Below are 21908 nucleotides of genomic sequence, written 5' to 3'. Positions count from 1 at the left end.
TATATTCGCAACACAATATTTTACAACAATATAATAGAGAAGAGATCCTTGTGCTGATCAATAATGTACTTATCATTAATATCAATGTATCGAATGATACATATACTGGATAAGAGAGACAAGTTCATTGTATATGAAGATATACTTAGAACATTTGATACAAATGTACCATAATAAGTACATTGGATAAGATGTATATAATGAATATTTATTCATGTATTCTATCCATTCATGTATTTTATAATAATAGCCTTTTTTTTCCTTCTATTTCCGTTGAATTCAAAAGTCAAAAAGGAAAAGAGAAAAGAGGTAAAGAGAGAGAAGACGTGAGTGCAGAGAAGAGAGAGAGAGAGAGAGAGAGAGAGAGAGGTGACGTGAGTGGATAGAAAAAAAAAAAGGAAGCGAGCGAGTCGTCTTCTCCGTGCGAGTGTCCGTGCCCCTGCCGGCCTCCATCCGCGGGCACTTGCCAGCTCTGCCTCGCCTCCACCTCCCGTCCTTGCGCTGGCCACCGCCGCTCACCGCCAAGGCATCACCGGCCGTCCGCCGTTCCGGGCATCGACGCCGCTACCTGCCACTGTCCCAGACACTTGCACCCGGAGCAGCCCGCCATCCTGCAACTCGAGGCCACAAGCGACGCCCACGGCACCTGCTCGCTGCGCCACCGCCGCTTCGCCGCTGCTGCTGGTCCACCCCCCGCGCCGGTGCTCGCGCCAGTCACCGCATCAGCATCGTCGCACCGCGCGCCCGAAGTCGCGACGCTGCCTCCGCCAGCCCTGTCTCCACCCAGAAGCCCCGACTCCGACGCCTTTGCTTCGGAAACCTCCATCGCCCGCGACGCTGCCACAGCCGCCGCGCCTTCGCCTGCGCCTGTCCGATCCAATCGCGCCGGATGCCCAGAAACCTGTGCCTCCGTCTCTGCCTCCCTCCGAGATCTGCCCACGACCCAGCGCTCGGTGTCCCCTGCTCCAGCTGCAACCGACGCCACCAGAGCCCCCTTTGCTGCTCGAGCCAACGCCCCTGCCCGCACCGCTGCCGACGTCATCGCCCAGCAACCAGCGATCCAGCTCCGCCTCCGCCCCTGCCCCGAGCTCGAGCCCGCCGCCGTCCACCTGCAGCCGCTCCCTGCCGGAGCTCCAACGACTGATGAACGACAGCCGGGGGCTGTCCACCGTCGTTTCCCCTAGGTAGTTTTTTATTTTTACTTTTACTTTTCACTTTTTTGTTTAGTTTTCTTTTTTATTTGATAACATCTTTAAGTTTAGTTATGTATGTTTTTTTTTTCGTATGCGCATTTAAAAAGAATTTGGCGACACGTCGCAATTTAATTGATGACCGAGGGAAGGTTACGCGTTTGGAGGATCGGGGCATGACACAAGAAGCTTTAAAGTCAACCCAATTGATACGAAGGAATGATAATAACAATAATAACTGCATAACCCTATGAGGATCAACGTATCAAATAGAAGAGCTGCACTCTTGCAAATTCCAGTACATTTATCCAAGAATTAGTAAGAGAGAAGAGAAAAGAGAAATGGTCAGACATCTGTCAACACCGACCTCCATGCATAATGTAATCATATGAAAAAAAGATATAAAAGTAACTACAAGTTGAACAAACCTTATTGGCCGGCAAGGTTAATGAATAATTAATGGTTTAGGAATGTCTAGATCTTCTTCTTCTTTTTTTATCCCTTATTTCTTTTCAATTTAATGGTTGAGCTGGTCGAAGCCGTTATCTATCTTTGCGCATCCTGAGGCCTATTTATACCCTCAAACCAAGATGGTAATTGCAGTCATGGTGTAACCTAGTAATAGAGAAAATGACTCCACTGGCTTATCCCGTCGTTCTCTCCATTGTTGTCACCACGTTCTTGACATGCGCATGGCAGATACTGTGGTTTCTGTGGCTGAAGCCGAGGAAGGTGGAGAGATTTCTGAGACAGCAAGGTCTGAATGGAACTCCTTATAGCCTTTTGTTTCGAGACTTCAGGGAGATGGCGAGGATGATCAAACAGGCTCGGCCCATCACTCCTTTTTCCAATGACATCGCGCCCTTCGCCTTCCCTTTCGTTCATCACAATATGGAAAAATACGGTATGCTCGATATGTTATCTCGATATAGTAGGAATATTGTCCCTAGTAAAATGTGCATTGTACTTGTTATTGAAGAGATATTTCACAAACATGACTGATGACACCGACACATATCATCAACAGATGGAAGTTTTTCATTTCATGATTGCTTGTAAGTAATATTTTATATAAAGAATTGAGATCCCCTAAATTAGGGAATCGACTAACAATACAAATTTACCTCATTGAGAAGTTGACAATGGCCTTTGGATGGCCAGGCTCGTTTTCCTTTTCTTTTTTCTTTTTTTGCTTTAGTTTTTCTCTTTTTTTCTGCTTAATTTTTCCCTTTTTCCACCGCTTTCCTTTTTGCCTTCCCTCTCTTCTATCACAAGTAGACCTACCAAGAGTAAGAAAGAGACTTTATGTGCGGATATTCCATGTGGTAGTGACAATCGATCTAATTGACCAATCAAAAGGAGATACATCCAAACATGGCGTGAAGTAAGATGAGATTGGTAACATAAAAGCAATTGATTGGTCACACCATATTATAATAACTCCCGATTCGTGACATAACATACTTTCCCTCTGAAGAGGCCCATAAATCTCTCTCTCTCTCTCTCTATACATTCAAAGGTTGCCGACCCACACCTCCTTTGTTGTCGCAACCAAGCAGTGACCCTGACCCCTGCGACTCTTGAGCCTCCATTGGCCGAGCGAGCTCCTCCGTCACCGGCTCCATCTTTTATTGCAGATCGATGTTTTAACACCATTAAACAAAAAACAAATTGTTTTGCAGGAAGCTTTTCTTCACATGGATAGGGCCAAGGCCTGTGTTGAACATCATGGACTCGGACATGCTCAAGGAAATATTTTCAAGGATCTATGAGTTTGAAAAGCCCCGTCTCAAGGCCCTCGGAGATGTCTTTCTATATGGGCTACTGAATATTGAGGGTGAGAAATGGGCCACGCATAGAAAGATCATGGACCCTGCTTTTCATCTTGAAAAGCTGAAGGTAATGGTTTCTCCTCTCCCATTTTCGGCCAGAGTGAGGACGAGTCCCATTTGTTTGTGGTAAAGTTTTCCCAACTCCCTATCTAATCCTCCAAATCAGTATCCTGAAGTATAAAAAAAAAAAAAAAAAAAAATGAAGAAATGGAAAATCCCTCTAACTTATGATTTGGTGCTGAATCTGCTCGTCGCCCAGTTTCCCGACTTAATTGTGATGTCTAACAGATTAAGGAATGCTAGAAAAAACCGTGTCATAATTTCATGATAATGAGAACTTGAGATGTTTAACAAAACACTTAGATCATTCCATTTTTATGAAGTGGTGAAATTACAGCTTGTAGTGACAGCAACATGTTCAAGCTGTGAGGAGATGATGAGGACGTGGGAAGAGCAAAGTGTAGGTGGCGAAGTGGATGTGTGGCCTCACCTGGAGCGTATGAGCAGCGATGTGATCTCTAGAGCTGTTCTTGGAAGTAGCTATGAGCAAGACAAACGCATTTTCATCCTTCAGAAAAAACTGATGCGCCTCGCTATTAAGGCTAGTCAGTTCGCATGGATCCCCGGATCGAGGTAAAGTCAAGATTAGTTTTGCAGCTTGTTATCCCGAGATCCTCAAATGTTGACATTGACTATATCGTTTAGCATCTTGCTATGCATGGGAACTTTCAAAATCTGAAGATGGTAGAAATACCGTTGCACCTTCATTAAGAGAGGGAACTTTGTTCCTTTTTTGCTTTTAACCGTCCCAAATTTGATTGCAAGGCCTCAAAAATAAGGCTTTCTTTTGATTTATTAGCATGTCAACCCAGTTAGGCTCTCAGCATGTTCCTTGTAGAAGACGTCACAAGTGATTAATTGTTCCTCCAAAGTTTTCCAAAATTGATTTTTGGTGGTAAAGAGCTTCATCGCATCCCTTCCTTTTTGGCAATCTTTGATAATTTGACTCAAGTATTCGGCCGACAATATATGATTCTGAATTCAATGAGAGAAGCACACACAGAAGTTTGGAGAGATTACAGGTTAAATTTTCGTAGTCTGAAATTTTCGTTACAAATGCATCTGTTTGAAACTAACTTAAGATTGCACAGTGGAATTGAGACACTAGTCCTTTTCAACGTCCAAGTGCAATACATGCAAAAAGAATTGAGTGTACTATGTAGTAACAACCATATAATCTACAGAAACCATACCGAATTTCAATGTTTCACGTCTTCATCTTGAATATGAGTTGCATAACAAAAACAAATGCAGCTTCCTGCCAACCACACTGCGGAAGAGGATGAGTAAAATTGATTGCGAACTAAAAAGTCTCTTGAAAGACATGGTGATCGCAAGAGAGAAGGCACTGAAGGAAGGAGGAGCAGAGGAGGAGGATCTCTTGGGTTCTATACTAAAATCAAATAGGAAAGAAATTGAAAAATCTGGGCAACAAAATGGCATGAGTGTAGAGGATGTGGTTCAAGAGTGCAAATTTTTCTACCTATCTGGTCAGGATACCACTACTCTTTTCCTGACTTGGACTATGATTCTGTTGAGCAAGTATAAAAACTGGCAAGAAAGAGCAAGAGAGGAAGTTTTACAGGTTTTTGGCGACAAGAAACCTGATTTTGAGGGGTTGAGCCGGCTGAAAATGGTAAGGATTGTCTTCATATTGAATTGTGCTGTTTATCTTGATTTCAAGAAACATTACTGAACTGGAACTCATAGTTATGTAAATATGTTTCTGAAAAACAGAAAGCAGAAGAAAATCGTGACTAGTCAGACATGAAATTGCTTTTGCTGCTTTTACTAAAACAAATTCACATTAGAACAAAATTTAGTACAAGAGCTTTCCTTGCGGAATTATCTGATAAGAGTATGAGTACTGTTTGCTAATGGCAAAAGTGATGAGAGATATGAATCCATAACTTCTCGTTCCAAGTCACAACATAGGCCACATGAATGTGTTCATGGACAAAGTTTGGCTGACCATTATTGGGTTGATGATATGCAGGTCAGCATGATACTAAACGAGGTGATCAGATTATATGGAACTGTACCTTTGACCCTCAGAACAGTTTACGAGACAACCAAGTTGGGACATATACAAATACCTGCCGGAGTTCAGCTTTACGTGCCGCTGCTTCTGATCCACCGTGATCAAGACAGATGGGGCGATGATGCCAATGAGTTCAATCCCGAGAGATTCTCTGTGGGGGCATCAACCGCAACCAAGAACGAGTTAGCATTTTTACCTTTTGGTTATGGTCCTAGAACTTGCATTGCAAGAAACTATGTACTCCTGGAAGCCAAAGCTGTCCTGGCCATGGTTCTGCAAAACTTCTCAATGGAGCTATCTCCATCTTACAAACATGCCCCGACTCCTTTGATCAGTCTTAAACCTCAATACGGAGCCCCCTTGGTCTTGACTCGAATCAAACCGAATTTGCCATTCCGTACTTGATCTGATCCTATGCTCATGTTCGCCTCCTTGTATCCATAAGATTTATGGCTGGCAATTCGTATTCACACAAGTTAAATTAAGTAGTATGTATTTATGTCAAGTTATGCTATTGCGAAGTATTATATTGTTACTAAGCATGTTGAAAAGCTTTTGTCTTCTTATTTCGATAGCAAAAACGTACATGTCTTAAAATGTCAATGTGTCTTTTTTTATGATTTGCCAATGTCTACTTGCATATCGTGTCAACTCGCGTCCAGAGTCATTCACCAATGATATAGTTGTTTTGTTAACTGGAGATTCTGACCAAAAAAAAAGAAAAAGAAAAAGGAGATGTAAAAGTACATCTGATCAGTGATCCCTTTATGACTAGAGAAGTTTATCTGAAGAAAAAGTCCATCTTCTCAGAGGGTCTTGATTTACGCTCTTTTTGGATAAGGCATTATCAAAATGAACCAAGTAAACAAAGTATGCGGAATATTCAGTGGGAGAAATTCACATGTGGGGCTACTTTCCATTAAATAGCAGTATCAATTTCATTTGCAGTTCTATACTATTGTGGAGACTGCCTGTCAGTCGCTCACGTCAAATACTTCTATATGTCCGGTAAGCCACCATCATAGGCCACTTTCTTTCTAAGACAACCTTGGTTGAGCTTCAAACATGAGGTTTGGACAAATGAGCTATTAGGAGACAAGTTGAAAGCAATAGCCTACTGCAGAGAAGTTCAAATCTAGAGAGAGAGAGAGAGAGAGAGAGAGAGACTTCATATCAAGGGTAATGCAATTTTTAATAAATGAATCTTTTCACCGCACTGATGATCATAACCAATGGACCAAAAATAATAGATGTCATATTCAAAAGAAAGGTCGAAAGTGTATGCACATGAAACTATCTATAAAGTCAGCGCGTACTTTAGAAAATCCGGAAAATAATTAACAAGATCTAGCCACCTTTCCTTGTAAGGTGAAACTGGAGCTGACAGGAGAAGACCCCCCTCTTACAAAACTATGAGAAGAAATCGAACGTTTAAGGGAAGAAGACTCAATGAAAGTAGATTTTGAAGGCAAAGGCGGAAAAACTGAATGCGATGGAGAGACAATTTGCAGCAAACCAATTAAAAAGCTGAGGAGGTAACAAATTAGCCGTAAAGATTCTCTGTCTGCCCATGAAAACTGTGGTGATACTGTAACCAGAAAACATACGCCTCTATATTGAGGCGGTAGTGCAGCAGTTACCAAAAGAAACAAGAGCATGAATACTATAGCTTGACAAGTACAGTGGAATTAGATCAATGAGAGATTCACACAATTGCCTGGCAGGCAGTGCTTGCTCTAATTGAACATCTAATGGTGAACGGTCTTCTGTTTTCTGGAGACGACAACGTGAAACCCCCTTATGTTCTGTTTTTTGCTATGTTCATTATCATCACTTAGCAGAGTCTACTGCTTCAAACCTGGTAACTTGTGTGCCGCTATCTGCTGGTGTGGCATTGTGAGAGAGTCCCGAGATGTTGTTTCACCTCCCGTTTTTGGCCTGTTTCACTTGGATGTCTGTCATAGTTGCATTGGAAACAACCAGTTTCTGCTTATGATTGTGCACTATGTTATATGTTCAGAGTGTCTTGTAGTCACTGAATTAATTTTTCTGCCTTTAAACGCCTGTTATTCACAACCAGATGTCAATCGAACACTAAAGGTAATTATGCTCAAGGTAATTTTTGCTTTTATTCGTGATTTTCTTTTCTTGCTCAGACAAATAGTTGTTTTAGTTAGTTTTGATTTTGTCTGTGCATTAATATGATGGACTAGGACTTTTTTCTATCAGAAAGGCAGATGGTGTTTACCATGAATATGATATTCGAAGACGCTGTACTGTTGTTTCTTGAAACTTGAGAGTTGCTTCCTCTATTGTTGAAACCAATATAGCAGTTGGAGACCTAAAAATTGCTGAAGTCGAGAGAAGCACTCCCATTCTCCTTCATCATCACAAATTGGCGAGGAGAGATAGTTACAGCAACTTGGACAAAATCCTCATCTGAGCTTTCATTGATTGGCCATACTGAAACAACTACACTTCTAAATCCACCATACTAAACGTTTGAATGAGGCCATCCAATTGTCACAAAAACTATTCACTTTATTTCGCTAGTTTTGAGGATTGTACAACTAGATTTTACACTTTAATACAAACAGAGAGGTATGATGTCACCTTCTCTGGAAATTGAAGTGCCCTACACAGCATGCAAAAAGAGTTGCTAGAACAAAAGGAAAGGCGGCAAGGACGATGGCCACGACATACAATTCATCATGGTGAAATCCGAAATAATCCTTCAAGAAGGCCGCCACAGTTTTGGTTTCTCCAAATGCTGTTATTTCCTTATAAATATCTCCATACTGGGAAGTTAGCATACCATTGAGTGCCCATGATGTTGGACACACATAGTACACCCAGATCCACCATTTTGGAATTTTCTGCAACAATAACAATGAAGCACTATTATTTCCCCAAGCACTTCATAAGATATCTAAATCTTGTAAGATTCATAAACTTCATATTTAGGTGCTCTGCATTTACAAAGAAAAGAACATAGACAAAATGTTTGTGGAAAGAGTCAAGAACGTAAAAAGTTTAGATCAAACTATGGTAAATGACACTGATAGCTTACCGGTTTTGGGATTAAAAATCCAGCAAAAAGACTAAAATTTGTGGAGAAGGCAGATTGTAGTGTTGCTGCCACCATGAGATTTGGTGTCAAGGACACGAGCAGCATTCCCAGGTAATTGAATGACAGCAAGGAGCAGAACATGACATAGGAGTACCAGAAAATCTTGTCTGCTGACCCGAAATAACCAATCATTGGATAGGTGATGAAAACAAATGAAATTACCTGAACCACGTTATACGGTATCTCAACTACAACCTGTGAAATCAGCATAGCACATAATCTGATTAAATTGGTTTACTTATTCTTAGGTGTCTTTGAACATGTTAACAACTTTGATCATTCAATTGAACAAGATTTGCGCAACCTCAATTAACTACTAAAGTAACCAACTCAATCAGTTTCCAGACTTCTATACCTGTGCTAGTGAAAAGGCCCATGAAGAGTACATGCCTGCAAATCTCTCACGATACAGGACGGTCCGTTCCATAGCAACATATGGTTGTACCGACGTGCAGTTGCTTATGCCCAAGAAGATCACTGCTGCATACATCGAACCAAATATGTTGAATACGTTCTGCTCGTTGTTTCTAGCAATGAGAATATATGGAGTCAGGAGACGTGCCAGTCTCTTAATTTATAACAGGTCATAAAAAGTTAAACGATCTTATATGGCTGAATATGTGCTAGCTAATTTTGCCGACTACTGCACCAGTTGATAATTGCAAAACCCAGCCAAACATTTGACAACCTACGAGGTATGTACTTTGTTTTTAGTTCTTCTTCTACGTTAAATATTAGATACAAACCGGATCAGAGAAGTGTTCATTCAGTTAGCCAGATCTAGATCTTAGATCATCTCAATAAGTTTGTGCCCCACAACTCCAGCAGACTCAAGTACCAAATTAACGGAGAGGGATGGTTACTCACAGTTCCTTCCCTTGATTCCAGAACAGTACCCCAAAGAAAAAGGATGCCGCAAATGTGGAGAAGGTACGCCTCAAGTTGTAAGCAGGACTTCTCCAATAGGACAAGTACTGCTTCCAGAGACATGATTTAAATTGTCCCCACCAGTTCTGTGAGAATCGGGAGGAGAAGTGCAAGTCAATAGTACCAATAGGTGGATTGCTCAACTGCTTTACAAGCTCTTTGATGGTCCTGAAGCAAAAACAACACATGGTTGTTATAAAGTGGATTTTGTCAACAGATTGGTCAAACTGCACATCTGTTAACCAAGAGGAGATCAGAGCAGGAACACCAGTTAACTCTGAAGACAACCGAACACCGAGGACATTAAGGCCAAGATACGGTAGTTAAAGCTGTGGGTTTATCATGTATATGGCTTATTGACTCCCTCAATTTAAAATATTAAGACTCCAGGAACTTATACAGGCTGAAGGACAAGATTAAAGAAACCATTGCTGTATTTTGATTATGACAGAAAAAGACAGGATAACGTCAAAGTACCCTATTATAATGGACCATCTTAAACAATTGTCAAGCACTCACACTTTTTTTGGGCACTCAACAGTAGCAGAGGATGAACTTACTGAAATATTGCTGAGTCTCGGTACATTAGAGCAAAATCAATGCCAAGTTCAGCTTCAGCTGAGGTAGAAGTCACCTCTAGCATCCATGTAGCCGGATTGTAGTTGCTCTTAATCTTTGGCACCCCTGGAATACCCTGTGGAACAGAAGTTAGTTACTGAAGATATTAATTTATCATCAGTTAAAATTAATAAGAATTATGTGGTCAAATAACGAGGAAGGGATATCTTACCTTTACCAAAAATAAATAAATAAATAAATAAATAAATAAATAACGAGGAAGGGAAGAAATTTTCAGATCTGCATGTTTTCGCAAAAAACTGACCTCAAAGTATTCTATAATCTTGGTCGAGTTATGTCCCAAGGGCCCTGAGTAAATCAGTTGTCCACCAGTTTTTAATAAAACCAACTGCTCAGAGAGAGAGAGAGAGAGAGAGAGAGAGAGATTAGGCCTTCCAAAATTTATCAGAAGCACTAAAAAGCTTTGCACAAGAAATTACCAGCAAACATTGGCATGTCTTAACATTTCATTCAATCAGAAAGAAATAAAAAAAAGATTCCTTTCAAAGTGAGTAAATCTTCCCTATTATCTTCTCTTGTAATCCATCTGCAAACTATTCATCTAACAGTTTTAGCATGCTGGAAAGAAACCAACTGTTGATTGACAACAGATTATAAATGCTCTTTATAATCATGTGGTCTCCCTCCACCTAACAATATATACACTTTACCTCATCAAAAGACTCAAATATGTCAATGCTGGGTTGGTGGATGGTGCAAACTATGGTTCTTCCAGTATCAGCTACATTCTTCACTGCTCGCATGACAATCGCTGCGGCTCTAGCATCAAGTCCTGTTGTAGGCTCATCCATAAAGATTATGGAAGGATTTGCAACAAGTTCTACAGCGATCGTGAGTCTTTTCCGTTGCTCTGTGGATAGACCACTAACACCAGGTACGCCCACTAACAAATCTTTTATTTCATCAAGCTCGATTGTCTCCAGGACTTCATTGACAAATTCCTGCACATGCAGTTCATGATTGATCTGATAATTGCCGAACAAAAGCAAATTATCAAAGCCAGGAGTGTAATCTTACTGTTTTATGTTTGGAGTCAATCTGAGGATCTAAACGAAGCCAAGCAGAAAATATGACAGACTCTTTCACAGTGATTTGTGGGGAATGTATGTCCATTTGCTCACAATAACCAAAGATTCTTGCAAATGTTTCTTGTATTTTGGGATAACCACCAACTTTTATTTCTCCTTCAATATACCCGGTAGTTTTTCTCCCGCAAAGGGCATCCATAAGAGTGGTTTTTCCAGCTCCGCTCACACCCATCAATGCAGTAAGAACACCAGGTCTGAATGCACCTGTGATATCAGACAGAAGTTGCAGTCTTTTCTGTGCGAATCCTCGTTCTCTCATTTCCTAAGAACCCAAAAAGGAAATGTAGTGAGAAAGAGACAACATCATTCATTGGATTCAGAAGGCTCCATCTTGCAACTTCAGGATGAAAAATAAGTTCTAACAGTTACCGCAGGGGTGTCTATGTAGTAGTTCACATCTTTAAATACGAGCGTCAATGGTGTGAAAGGTAAAACCATCCTGCCTGTTTGTGCAGTAAAAAAGCCAATTTTAATAATAATTAAAGGAACATTGAACCTAATTATTGTGTGACTATAATTGCGGAAGGGAGACTTAAGGACTCGACCTTTTTTTGATTGCACAGGTCCAGTTGAAACTTTCTTTGGCTCTTCATGCTTTATGCAGGCATGAGAATCTTCAGTTTCACAGCTGTGCAAGTATTTCTCACGTGAAATAATAGCACGTGATGATCCTGGAGCTGTAAGTTTTAAAGTGATTTCATGAACATCCTGGGCACTAATGCTCCAAAAAGTGAAGTCTAGATGCCCCAAATGACAAACTTACGCTTCAAGAAACTTAAGGCCAAAGTGAAACCGATGTTGAACAGTAAGGTAAATCCCAATAAGGCACCAACTGATATCCAAAAGAGATATCCATTAAAGTTTAGTCCTCGGCTTTGAAGGGTTGCATGCCCAATTGTAGTGTTTCCTGACAATATCTGTGAATATGCATTTAAAGCAAAACCAAGTCTGATTGCGTTGAAAGTTATGGAGGAAGTTAGTTCAATCTATAGGTTATGTAAGCCAGAACAAGTTAAAATGTATTGAGAAATGCAGAGGAAGTTAGTTCTGCCTATGTATTAAAAATTATACCCACTACGTCTTTATAGAGTGGATATGATCATTGCTCCAGTAATTGTGTTGTATCAAAGTCAAGTAACTGCATGAGTTAATAATCATCAAGGAGACTCTGATTTCTGGCAAGAAGTTAGCACAGAAAAATTTACAAGAATGAAATCATAGGATCTAAAGACTATCAACATCTCTCTGATAACTGAGATCATCAGATTTATAAACAGTTTGACTCATTTCTTGTCCTCGCACTTGCAGCACCATTAACAAAAGAATATTTTAGTATCCAAGCTGGTTTAGCTAACCAATAGCACTAGCATGTCAAAATACTTTTCTAGATAAAATGGTTAAGTAATTCTGCAACTAAAGTGGCTTCTTGTATTTCAAGTTACAGGAGCCAAATACTTGTTCTCACTTCTACAAGCCCCTCACCTTTTTCCATCGTGGAGCATTGAATTCATTAACAGAAAGTCCAATTTCTCCATATGATAGTGGAGAGACCCAGAAACCCCACTTCAACCAAACAGGCATAGAGGCTGCAGCGACAAAGCGAAATATTAAGCCTCACTTCATTATCCATAATCAAACTGAATAGAGATGCTAACATCCTCACATTTTGGGATGATGAAACCGCCAAATAGTAACGACATCAGAATTGCAAAACTACCAGCTGTGGTGGAATCAATCACGGTTTGAAAGATTGAGGCTAGAAAACGGAACATGGATATTGAGCAGGAGTGCACAGAGAACAACAGTATTAGTTGGCGGAAGAACCTGCATAAATAAGCATAAAACAATAGAAGTCACAAATTATGAGTAAAATGCTAGTAAAGTTTATAGAGTTAAAAAGTAACAGAAGTTTATGGAGGAGGCAACCGAAGGTCATATAATGAAGAACTCTCGTTAAACTCACCTGCCTATCTCAGGAGTGTATCCAATCACATAATATGTAAGAGATGTCCAAACCACAGATTCCAGCAGTGAAAGAGGAAGTTTCAGTATAGATGCTGGAATTGCATAAGCCCAAGCAGGGTAAAAGTACAGCTCCTTTTGTTTATAGAAGGCTGCAAGCCTCAAAACGGTCATTACCAATTCCGGTATTCCATCCATGAGGAGTATGACTAGCGCGTAAAACAGAGAGCCCATGTAGTAGTTGGCATGAAAAACATCTATTACCATCTGAGACCGCAAGAATACAGTCATCGTGATAGATGCAATGAAAATAAGCTGCATCAAGAAATGACAATAATCAACTTCTAAAGTTCTTTTATATATATGAAATCAGGGAGATTGATTAGAGATTTGACTTCAATAGGCACAGAAATTGGAAGAAATATACATGATAAAAGCTGCTCGAGATGTATGAGAGCTTATTTTCACCTGTACTAATTTGAAAACATAGATAAACGAATTTCTCCTCATGAGAAGAAGTTCCCTTGTCATACATGCTCCAAGAAGTTCCCATCGGGAGAGAGAGTATACGTTAAAAGAAAGAGCGTTTTTGTGGCTTTTGGACCTATCAAATGCGTCTGAAAGCTCCTGATCTAGCTTCATCCCACAGTTAGATTCCTTGAACTTGTTCCAGAACATATCTACTGATATATAACCGTACGGTAGCTCAGGATGCTGCCAATACTGTGCTTGGTCTTTTCTAGATGTAACCTGCATGTGAATAGGCAACATTATAAATGGTCAATAAAGGAAGCTAACTTGCCGTGCACAATCCAATTGGTGTTTACTACCTCTTGGAGGAAATCAGCAACCCCTTTTCTTTCGGGACACCTGAATCCACAATCCTCAAAAAACTTCAAAGCTTGGTCACGGGGGCCTTGGTAGACAATTTTCCCTTCAGCCATCAGAATAAGGTCATCAAAAAGATTAAATGTTTCTGGCGCAGGCTGAAGAAGTGAAACCAGTATAGTGGCATCAGTTAAATGTGCTAGTTGCTGAAGACAAGAAACAATCTGAAAGGCCGTCGAACTGTCCAATCCATTTGTTATTTCGTCCATGAACAGAGCTTTATTTGGGCTGACAATCATCTCCGCTGTGCAATTTTTACCAGAATGTCAACTTATCGGATAAGATTTTGGAATTCCAAGTAGCCAAAACTCTGAAATGACAGTGAAACATTGTTTATTCTTTATGTGATTTGCTGCATCTGCCAGAATTTTGCCATTCTACCTGTAGTCAATCTCTTCTTTTGACCACCTGATATGCCTCTTCTCATGGGATCTCCAACCAATGTGTCTGCGCAGATATCCAGCCCTAGGATCTGTGAAGAAGTTGACAACATAACCAGAAGTTTCTGCTTAAACATTTGAGGTACAGCAAACTTTGGCTGTCAGCTCAGTCAAAAGAACTTACTTTCAAAATGTAGTCTGTCTGGAGGGTTCTTTTAAGTCCTTTGAGCGCAATTGCCTGGTAAACAAGACATGATCATCATCAACAGAAGTTCTAGAAGTAGAAAATAGTTATAAGAAATTACGCAGTTCAGTGAATGTAATTTATGTCCAGCTGACCAGTAATGAATGAAATGGAGTATAAAAAAACATATATTTCCTTTTTTCCTAAGGAGCTTACTTTGGATTGGTAAAACTGGGCACATTAAATGCACCCATTAATCCAATGGATCTAGTGAGATGCGAGCCTAAGACCGGATGGGTACCAAACATGGGATCGTTTGAACTAGTTGTATGGGGACTCAAACCTTTTCTCTTTTTTTTTGGGCCTATCCCACACACTATTCAATTCTTTAACCAGTAAGCCAATGGCTTGGTTTTCGCTAATTATGTTTCGAAGAATCTGTAACTACTAACCGCACTGGTTGCACCACACTCAAAGTAGAACTTTTACTAACTAGGTTAAGAAATAATTAATGCTGATGTTACATCCTGGCCATTCCAGTTATCAAAGTTGTTTCCCTGAGAAAGAATAAATAAAAGTGCGAGTAACTCACAGTTACCCACCCCTCAACAGTTGAAATTATACCTTAAAATCAGTTCACGCATCCATTTGTATGATACGGTGCAAAAGTCACAAATTTGTCTTCCAAAAAAACAATCAAACGATATTCAACTCAGCCTCTAGGAATGATTTAATACTGGGATCGAATTTGGCTTTTTTCCAGTGACAAAACAGGAGACTCAAATGGTACCTTGAAATGGGCAGAGAGAAAAAAGTTGGAAATTGTCACTGAATGTACCTTCATGTAAGTATCTATATCAGGATCTGGAACGATTCCTGCCTCCTTCTCCCTTCTGCTGATCTCCATCATGATATCTTTGCAACCAGAAAAAACAAAAGATGGTTGTTTAACACAGTTTCAAGAGACAGATCTACACTCACTTTGAAGTATATTCACCTTCTCTGCTTCCAACACCTTGACAACGGGCAGAGAAGTCCAGTGTTTCCCTCACAGTCATTTCTGGAATATGCAGATCATTTTGGCCAATGTAAGCAGATGTTTTCTGGGGGATGAACTCATCAAGCTTGTGGCCATTATATGAAATTGTTCCGGTGACCTATCAGATAACAGAGGGAACAGGAGAGAATGTCAAACACGAAGACAGACAAATAAGAGCTCACTGGATGTTTTGATTGTATTTAATTAGCTGACTTTGAACATCAAGGTCTGTGCCTTTAGCTACCCATAGACTACAAAATAGTTCTGTTCCAATTCGCCGTAAATTGCAAAGAAATTCTATGCACATAAGATCGTATCAGCATGTGTTCTCTTGAGCTTCATTCAGTCTCAGATTACACATTATTTGTAAGCCATACATGCGGTATGTTGGTATTGTTGTTAAGCCAGTGCAGTTTGACATAGAAGTTCTTAAGCATAGAGCAAGCATAAACCTCGAGTGATTTGCTTTGAATCCCTGAAAGAGCCTTTAGAAAGGAAGTTTTCCCACATCCAGGAGGTCCAAGCAATAGAGTCATTCTGTGGCAAGAAAAGGCACAACAAATATCATGTACTCTCATATCATCAAGCTTGTGCTTCTCTCTATAATAGAGTTGTTAGGAACATGGTTTTCTTGAATGTAAGCGTGACGATGAGATTGGCAATATGTAAGATAAAACATGCATTTCTTACGCTGAACTCACCCGCTTGGGAAACATGGACAATAACCAATTCCTTTAGGAAGTAGTTTATAAACATGACTACAGTTTCCTAGCAAGCTTCTCAAACTTCATAACACTTTTCACTGGGCAATTATGCTGCAGATCCCCAATGATTGACTCTGTTCTCAAATATAAAGAACCAGCCAATGCTCACGAAATTTATCGCTAGCTAATGTGGGTCTTGAGTTTATGCTCACGTTCAGAAACATTCATTGTAAAAGGTAAGTATTTAGCCTTTTAAAGCCAACATCAAGTCTGGATATTAAATTGTGTGTAGGTGATGCAAACAACTGCAGCTAGAAGTGAATGAAGTAGTTGAAGGCAGTAGGACTGCTATGAGGATGAAAGATGGGGCACGATTTTCCAGAGAGCATCCAGAGAGATTGGAAGAGCTGAAACAGTATAACAAACCTTCCAGGCTTTATAATTCCACTGACATCCTTGATGATGCTTATTTTGGCCTTATGTAACTCTGATCCTGGCATTGCAGGAATACCCTGAATAAAAATTCCAATTGACTTGAATTAGTGAATTGTAGGAAGCAGCAACCATTTAAGGCAAATTGACATAATGCCAAAAACATCTGTTGAAATTTTCTGCAGCACACAGAATGGTTAGGAGTAGTTCAGTCATACCACAATGCAAAGCATATTACATGATGAGTGTCGCTGCAGTGGAAGGATGAAAGAAAAAACAGTGTTGGCAAAGGAGAACTTGGAGATATACATGGTTTTGCTGCAGTTACCTATGTATAGCCTCTAATTAGCACTAATATTTTTTGAAACACGTGTGACAATGAGCAACAACAATTCCTTAACCTCTTCAAGGAGGACAAGTACCTTCTTAGCCTGATTTTATTCAGGCATAAAGAAAGTACATGCATTTGTACACACAGAAATACTACATGCAAGATGACAGGAGTTAAGAACTTGCATATAAATTTGGTGATGGTATACACATACATCTTGGAAAGCAGTTCACATTTATTGGATTCAATCTAGAATATTCATCTGCTTGTTCATCAATGGAGACCAGCAAGAAATCAAAAGGATTTAGCAAGAATTCCTACAATCTACTCTACATGAAAGGTACTTACACGGAGCATGCTTTTCAGAGAATTCCAGAGAGTGGGCAGGGGCTTTCCTTGAACTATCTCACAATCTGCTTGAATACATAAATTCAGATATCTGACTTCTATGGTGGGCAATACAACACCAACCCTGGGGAAAACAGTTCGACAGCAATTTTTTTTCCTTACTTACGTGAAATAAAAAAACCTTACGATGAGTTTGTGGAAGAAAAGAAGAAATAAAAACAAATACAAAAGCAAATCCTCATTCAAATAAGTTGGCCAACATGGGACAGGCACAATGTGGCCTCTTACATAGATCAACTGCAAGCATGTACCTAGTAACGTATTTTATGAGCAGAAGTATTTTTTTCATCTGTTAATGAACTTTTAGGCTCTCATGCCGTTTTATCTGCACAAATATATAATGCTCGCACAGGTTCTTATTGTTTCTAGGTCTCTATATCCATTAGACTTTCTGAATATTTTGCAACTCCCATTATTAACAGGAGAAGAATAAGCTTACTTTTCTGTTCTGTTTCTGATCTTGCGCAACAAATTAAGGTTGTCATCCGTGATATGCTTGATGAGCTTCTCCACCAAAAAATGATGTTCTAGTGCACCAAGCTTGGTAACGTCAACCACCTTCTTTCCTTTATCATCAAACGCCCTTCCATTGTTTTCCTTATCAAACAGTGAGGACCTCAACCGCTCAACAGTTGGCAACCTCTCAATAACAGCCCATTGTAGATCATATTCATCATTAATATCATCTTTCGATGCGCTCACAGATGAAGTGCTTCGAAGACTCGAAGCATGAAGTTGAAATGATGATCTAAAACTTCTTCCTAGCTCTGATAACTCCTTTCTACTTGACTCTATTCCATCGGATTCCATCCCAACTAGCTCAGCCATAAGTAAGAATGTAGGCACAAATGTCAACTCTGAAGAAAACCCGGAACATGCTTATGCATATTTATAGACCAATAGTACTAGTATCAAATGAAGATGAAGTAATCAAAGACATCACTTATATGCCTGCTGCACAAGAAACGTGAAACTTATAAAATAACCAAGTTTTCAAGACGGCAGGGGAAGTAAGAGAGTCATATCAGGTAATATAACCTCCATACTCTAGCAACTTGCATTCTCTCTATCAAATCAAACCATGAAACCACTAAGTAGTTCAGGCTGGTAAACGTTTCATGCTTGTCTGTCACCTCTTTCATCTCTTCTATTCACTTTGTGAAATAGGCAATACTTCCCCAAATAATAGACCGAGTTAAAGAAACCAAAGGCAATTCATGTACACGTACTTAATTAGTAAGAGAGTTTTTGTTTATCTGTCAAAATCCTACACGTACTTAATTAGTAAGAGAGTTGTTGTTTATCTGTCAAAATCCTAGTTTTGGGTACATGTACTTTGCCTTCTCAATTAATAGCCTCCATATTCTAGCAGCTTGCATTCTCTCTATCAAATCAAACCATGAAACCACTAAGTAGTTCTGGCTGGTAAAGGTTTCATGCGTCTCTGTCACCTCTTACATCTCTTCCCTTCCCTTTGTGAAATAGGCAATACTTCCCCAATAATAGATCGAGCTAAAGAAAACAAAGGCAATTCATGTACATGTACTTAATTAGTAAGAGAGTTTTAGATTATCTGTCAAAATCCTAGTTTTGGGTACAGATACTTTGCCTTCTCAATTAATAGCCTCCATATTCTAGCAGCTTGCATTCTCTCTATCAAATCAAACCATGAAACCACTAAGTAGTTCAGGCTGGTAAAGGTTTCATGCTTCTCTGTCACCTCTTACATCTCCTCTTTCCTTTGTGAAATAGGCAATACTTCCCCAAATAATAGACGAGCTAAAGAAAACGAAGGCAATTCATCCTTTGGAATGAATTAGTAACTTTGACTTGTTCATTAAGCTTCTTGGGAAAAAGTGAATATAGGAACGAAGAACACAAGTACCAATGTGTTTCAATCAGTGTTAATTATTCCCAAAACTGCATCACGGACTAATAACGCTTATATGCACACAGGATCAACTTTGTTCCACATCGATGTGGGGGCTGCGCCTGTACTCCTCTATGAAGTTAATTGTGGCAGTGCCTCTACGCCACAAATTTATTGCACAAGTATTAACTCGCACCCCTATTTTCACCGAGCACCAATTAAACAAGAGTCACGAATTCAATCCACAACATAACAAAAAACAAACTTAGAGACTTTAAGGCTAAGGCAGTGGCATGAGATGGTAGAATGCGGCATCTAAGAATAGCTAGGCACAACCTCCGGTTATATTGAGAGGATAGGGGGAAACATATTTATTGATTTGAGCCCATTTTTTTTTTTTTTTTTTTTTTTGGTGGTCGAAATTTGAGTCCGATTACACGGTGCATACACGGTGACTAATAAAATACCAAAAGCGAGCAGCACAATATTTACAATCGAGGTCTTATCTAGCGAGTCCAGGAATATAAGGATGCCAATCAGTCATGACTTTGAGATTCTATGAGCCCAAACACATACGTAATATATCATAATTTTTTTACCAAAAAAAAAAAAAAACACATACGTAATATACTTGATTCTGCAACCGTGACGAATCAAATATGATTGTCTTGGAAGGAGGATATGTCCAAAAAGCTTTAAAGTTGACCCAATTGATGTGAAGGAATAACAGTAACGATAACAAGTGGTAAGCTCCTCGCTAGAGCAAAGTTTAGTCAAAAAGAAGGAAACATTTGACAACTAGATGAGAATTGATAACTCTTTTGTAAAGTCGTCGGGAGCAAATAATAAAGAAATTATGAATGAGAGCCTTCACCAGTAGACGAGGGTTATTGACAATCAGCTATTGCAAATTTCGCTAAATAAATATTGGAGCTCGAAGTCAAAGATGATGGGTCAACACAAGCGCATGGGTGGAGCCAATTGATTAACCCTATAATCTTGCAATTTATTCCTTCATTTGTGGATAACAACTATTGGGAAAAGTACCAAAAAAGTCCTAAACCTATTGCATTGATACCAATTCAGGCATAAACTTTTCAATTGGACCAATTCAGTCCTAAACCTTTTAATATTGGTACCAATTTAGTCCATCTGGCCAATTTTGGCCGGCTGGTGCTGACGTGGACGTCGACCGATGATCGGACGCCGACGTGGCAATTTTTACGATTTTTTTAATTATTTTTTCGAATTTTTATTAATTTTTTTTTTTTTTCTTTTCTACCTTCTTCTTCTTGGTGGTGGCGAGCCTCCGGTGAGGCTCGCCAGCTGGCCGGCGAGGGTCGCGCCCTCGCCCCGCCTCCCAGACGCGGGCGAGGCGGCTTCGCCCGGATCCGGGCGAGGCCAGGCGGAGGCAAGGGCCGCGGCCCTCGCCGCCCGCCGGCGAGGGTCACGGCCTCGCTGGCCTCGACCGGGGCCGCGGGTGAGGCGGCTTAGCCCAGATCTGGGCGAGGCCAGCCTCGCCGCAGCCCTACGGTCGAGGCCGAGCGAGGGCCGCGACTCGCCGGCGGCCGGCGAGGGCTTCGCGGCCCTCACCTCCGCCCGGCCTCGCCAACCGTGGGTGAGGCCGGCTCGCCTGCATCCAGCGAAGCCGCCTCGCGCCGTCCCGGGAGAGGCCGAGCGAGGGCCGCTACCTCGCCGCCACCCCAGAAGAAGAAGGTAGAAAAGAAAAAGAAAAAAATTAATAAAAAATCAATAAAAATTCAAAAAAATCATAAAAATCATAAAAATTGCCACGTCAAAGCATCAGTCACCAGCCGACCTCCACATCAAGATCGGCCGGCCAAAATTGGCCGGATAGACTAAATTGGTACCAATATTAAAAGATTTAGGACCGAATTTATCCAATTAAAAAGTTTAGTGACTGAATTGGTACCAATGTAATAGGTTTATGACTTTTTTTGTACTTTTCCCAACAACTATTAGATAATAAGAGATGATGCCTAAGATATCGCAAAAGATAATTGCTTACTAAGAACTGTAAATGATACTAAGAAGTTAGTTGTAATATTTGTAGAGCTTTTCTCCATCAATCAATTTCAATTTTACTTATAATAAAATTTCATTCAATTTTCCCTTTCCAGTACTTTTAAATTCTCTGTACCATTCACCTTTCCTGCAGCCTTTAATTGTACTACCTCCAATTTCAATTCCTTTACTTTTCATATTTTGCTTTTGGACCAAAATCAACAAAGAATTCCTTTTTTCCTTATAAATCCATTAATATCATCCTCATTTTAAGAATTTTCACTTTCGGTCTACCACAAATATAATCTAATTCCAAAACATAAATAAATACCCAGAAAAACTTGAAGTATACAAAATTAACTTTAAGTGCCGTGACCGCAAGTTGATACATTTCGACTTTTTTTTTTTTTTTTTTAACCGAATTTTTCATTGCAGGAAATTGATACTTTCAGCTAGAAATTAGTAAGTTATTAGAGTCTCAAATCAGGCAAGAGAGGATAAAAATGAACAAGGAATGAGAAATTTAAACAACGTTGACCATGTGTACATGCATCTCATACGTTTGATTATCGACAAAAGAGGAGGCATTTTCAGCTTCCTCGTATAACTATATGAAAATTCCCAGGCGTGCCAAAGTAAGTGCTTTAGTGCGCCCCACGACGGTGCCCACTAAATTTTTGTTCATGGCTAAATACAATTGCAAATAGAATGATGCTAGAGATGCTGCAATTGGTACATGAAATTTGGTTTACGAAATACGGTTTACCCTTTTTCGTCT

At 40.0% G+C, this 21908-nt stretch overlaps 2 protein-coding genes across 5 annotated transcripts; one reads left to right on the top strand and one right to left on the bottom strand.

Moving 5' to 3' along the window:
* Positions 1–1759: 1759 nt before the first annotated feature.
* On the top strand, positions 1760–5658 carry LOC104431266 (cytochrome P450 CYP72A219). The gene is made up of 5 exons (XM_039305900.1): positions 1760–2095; positions 2873–3089; positions 3420–3655; positions 4337–4718; positions 5079–5658. Exons 1-5 carry the CDS (start codon positions 1821–1823, stop codon positions 5526–5528), a joined length of 1560 nt encoding a protein of 519 aa, XP_039161834.1. The 5' UTR covers positions 1760–1820; the 3' UTR covers positions 5529–5658.
* Positions 5659–7400: 1742 nt separating this feature from the next.
* Positions 7401–18067, bottom strand: LOC104431284 (pleiotropic drug resistance protein 3). 4 transcript variants are annotated; one of them, XM_039305897.1, is made up of 24 exons: positions 17675–18067; positions 17176–17299; positions 16491–16576; positions 15813–15897; positions 15319–15478; positions 15160–15236; positions 14322–14375; positions 14139–14229; positions 13700–14001; positions 13338–13619; positions 12871–13184; positions 12571–12731; positions 12390–12493; positions 11671–11824; positions 11453–11584; positions 11277–11350; positions 10837–11169; positions 10470–10760; positions 10064–10147; positions 9741–9874; positions 9121–9348; positions 8609–8780; positions 8194–8448; positions 7401–7999 (listed from the first exon to the last, which is right to left on the bottom strand). In XM_039305897.1, exons 1-24 carry the CDS (start codon positions 18061–18063, stop codon positions 7733–7735), a joined length of 4353 nt encoding a protein of 1450 aa, XP_039161831.1. In that variant the 5' UTR covers positions 18064–18067; the 3' UTR covers positions 7401–7732. The 4 variants fall into 4 exon arrangements, with proteins under 4 accessions (XP_039161831.1, XP_039161830.1, XP_039161832.1 ...); XM_039305896.1 differs by having other exon boundaries at positions 11277–11584; XM_039305898.1 differs by lacking the exon at positions 7401–7999 and having other exon boundaries at positions 8349–8448; positions 8609–8733.
* Between the last annotated feature and the right edge of the window lie 3841 nt (positions 18068–21908).

The sequence above is a fragment of the Eucalyptus grandis genome, chromosome 2 (genome assembly GCF_016545825.1).
Source record: "Eucalyptus grandis isolate ANBG69807.140 chromosome 2, ASM1654582v1, whole genome shotgun sequence".
Taxonomy (NCBI): Eukaryota; Viridiplantae; Streptophyta; class Magnoliopsida; order Myrtales; family Myrtaceae; genus Eucalyptus; species Eucalyptus grandis.
Note: the sequence above shows the minus strand (reverse complement) of the source record. Positions and strands in the feature narration are given on the sequence as shown.

What these genes read in the sequence shown, in the direction of transcription:
- LOC104431266 (XM_039305900.1), top strand. Translation starts at nt 1,821, where the DNA reads ATGACTCCACTGGCTTATCCCGTCGTTCTCTCCATTGTTGTCACCACG. An exon ending in TTCATCTTGAAAAGCTGAAG is followed by an intron (nt 3,090 to 3,419) that starts GTAATGGTTTCT and finishes GTGAAATTACAG; the next exon opens with CTTGTAGTGACAGCAACATG. An exon ending in GCATGGATCCCCGGATCGAG is followed by an intron (nt 3,656 to 4,336) that starts GTAAAGTCAAGA and finishes AAACAAATGCAG; the next exon opens with CTTCCTGCCAACCACACTGC.
- LOC104431284 (XM_039305896.1), bottom strand. Translation starts at nt 18,063, where the DNA reads ATGGCTGAGCTAGTTGGGATGGAATCCGATGGAATAGAGTCAAGTAGA. An exon ending in ACTACATAGACACCCCTGCG is followed by an intron (nt 11,170 to 11,276) that starts GTAACTGTTAGA and finishes TTGGGTTCTTAG; the next exon opens with GAAATGAGAGAACGAGGATT. An exon ending in AGATTATAGAATACTTTGAG is followed by an intron (nt 9,875 to 10,063) that starts GTCAGTTTTTTG and finishes TCTGTTCCACAG; the next exon opens with GGTATTCCAGGGGTGCCAAA.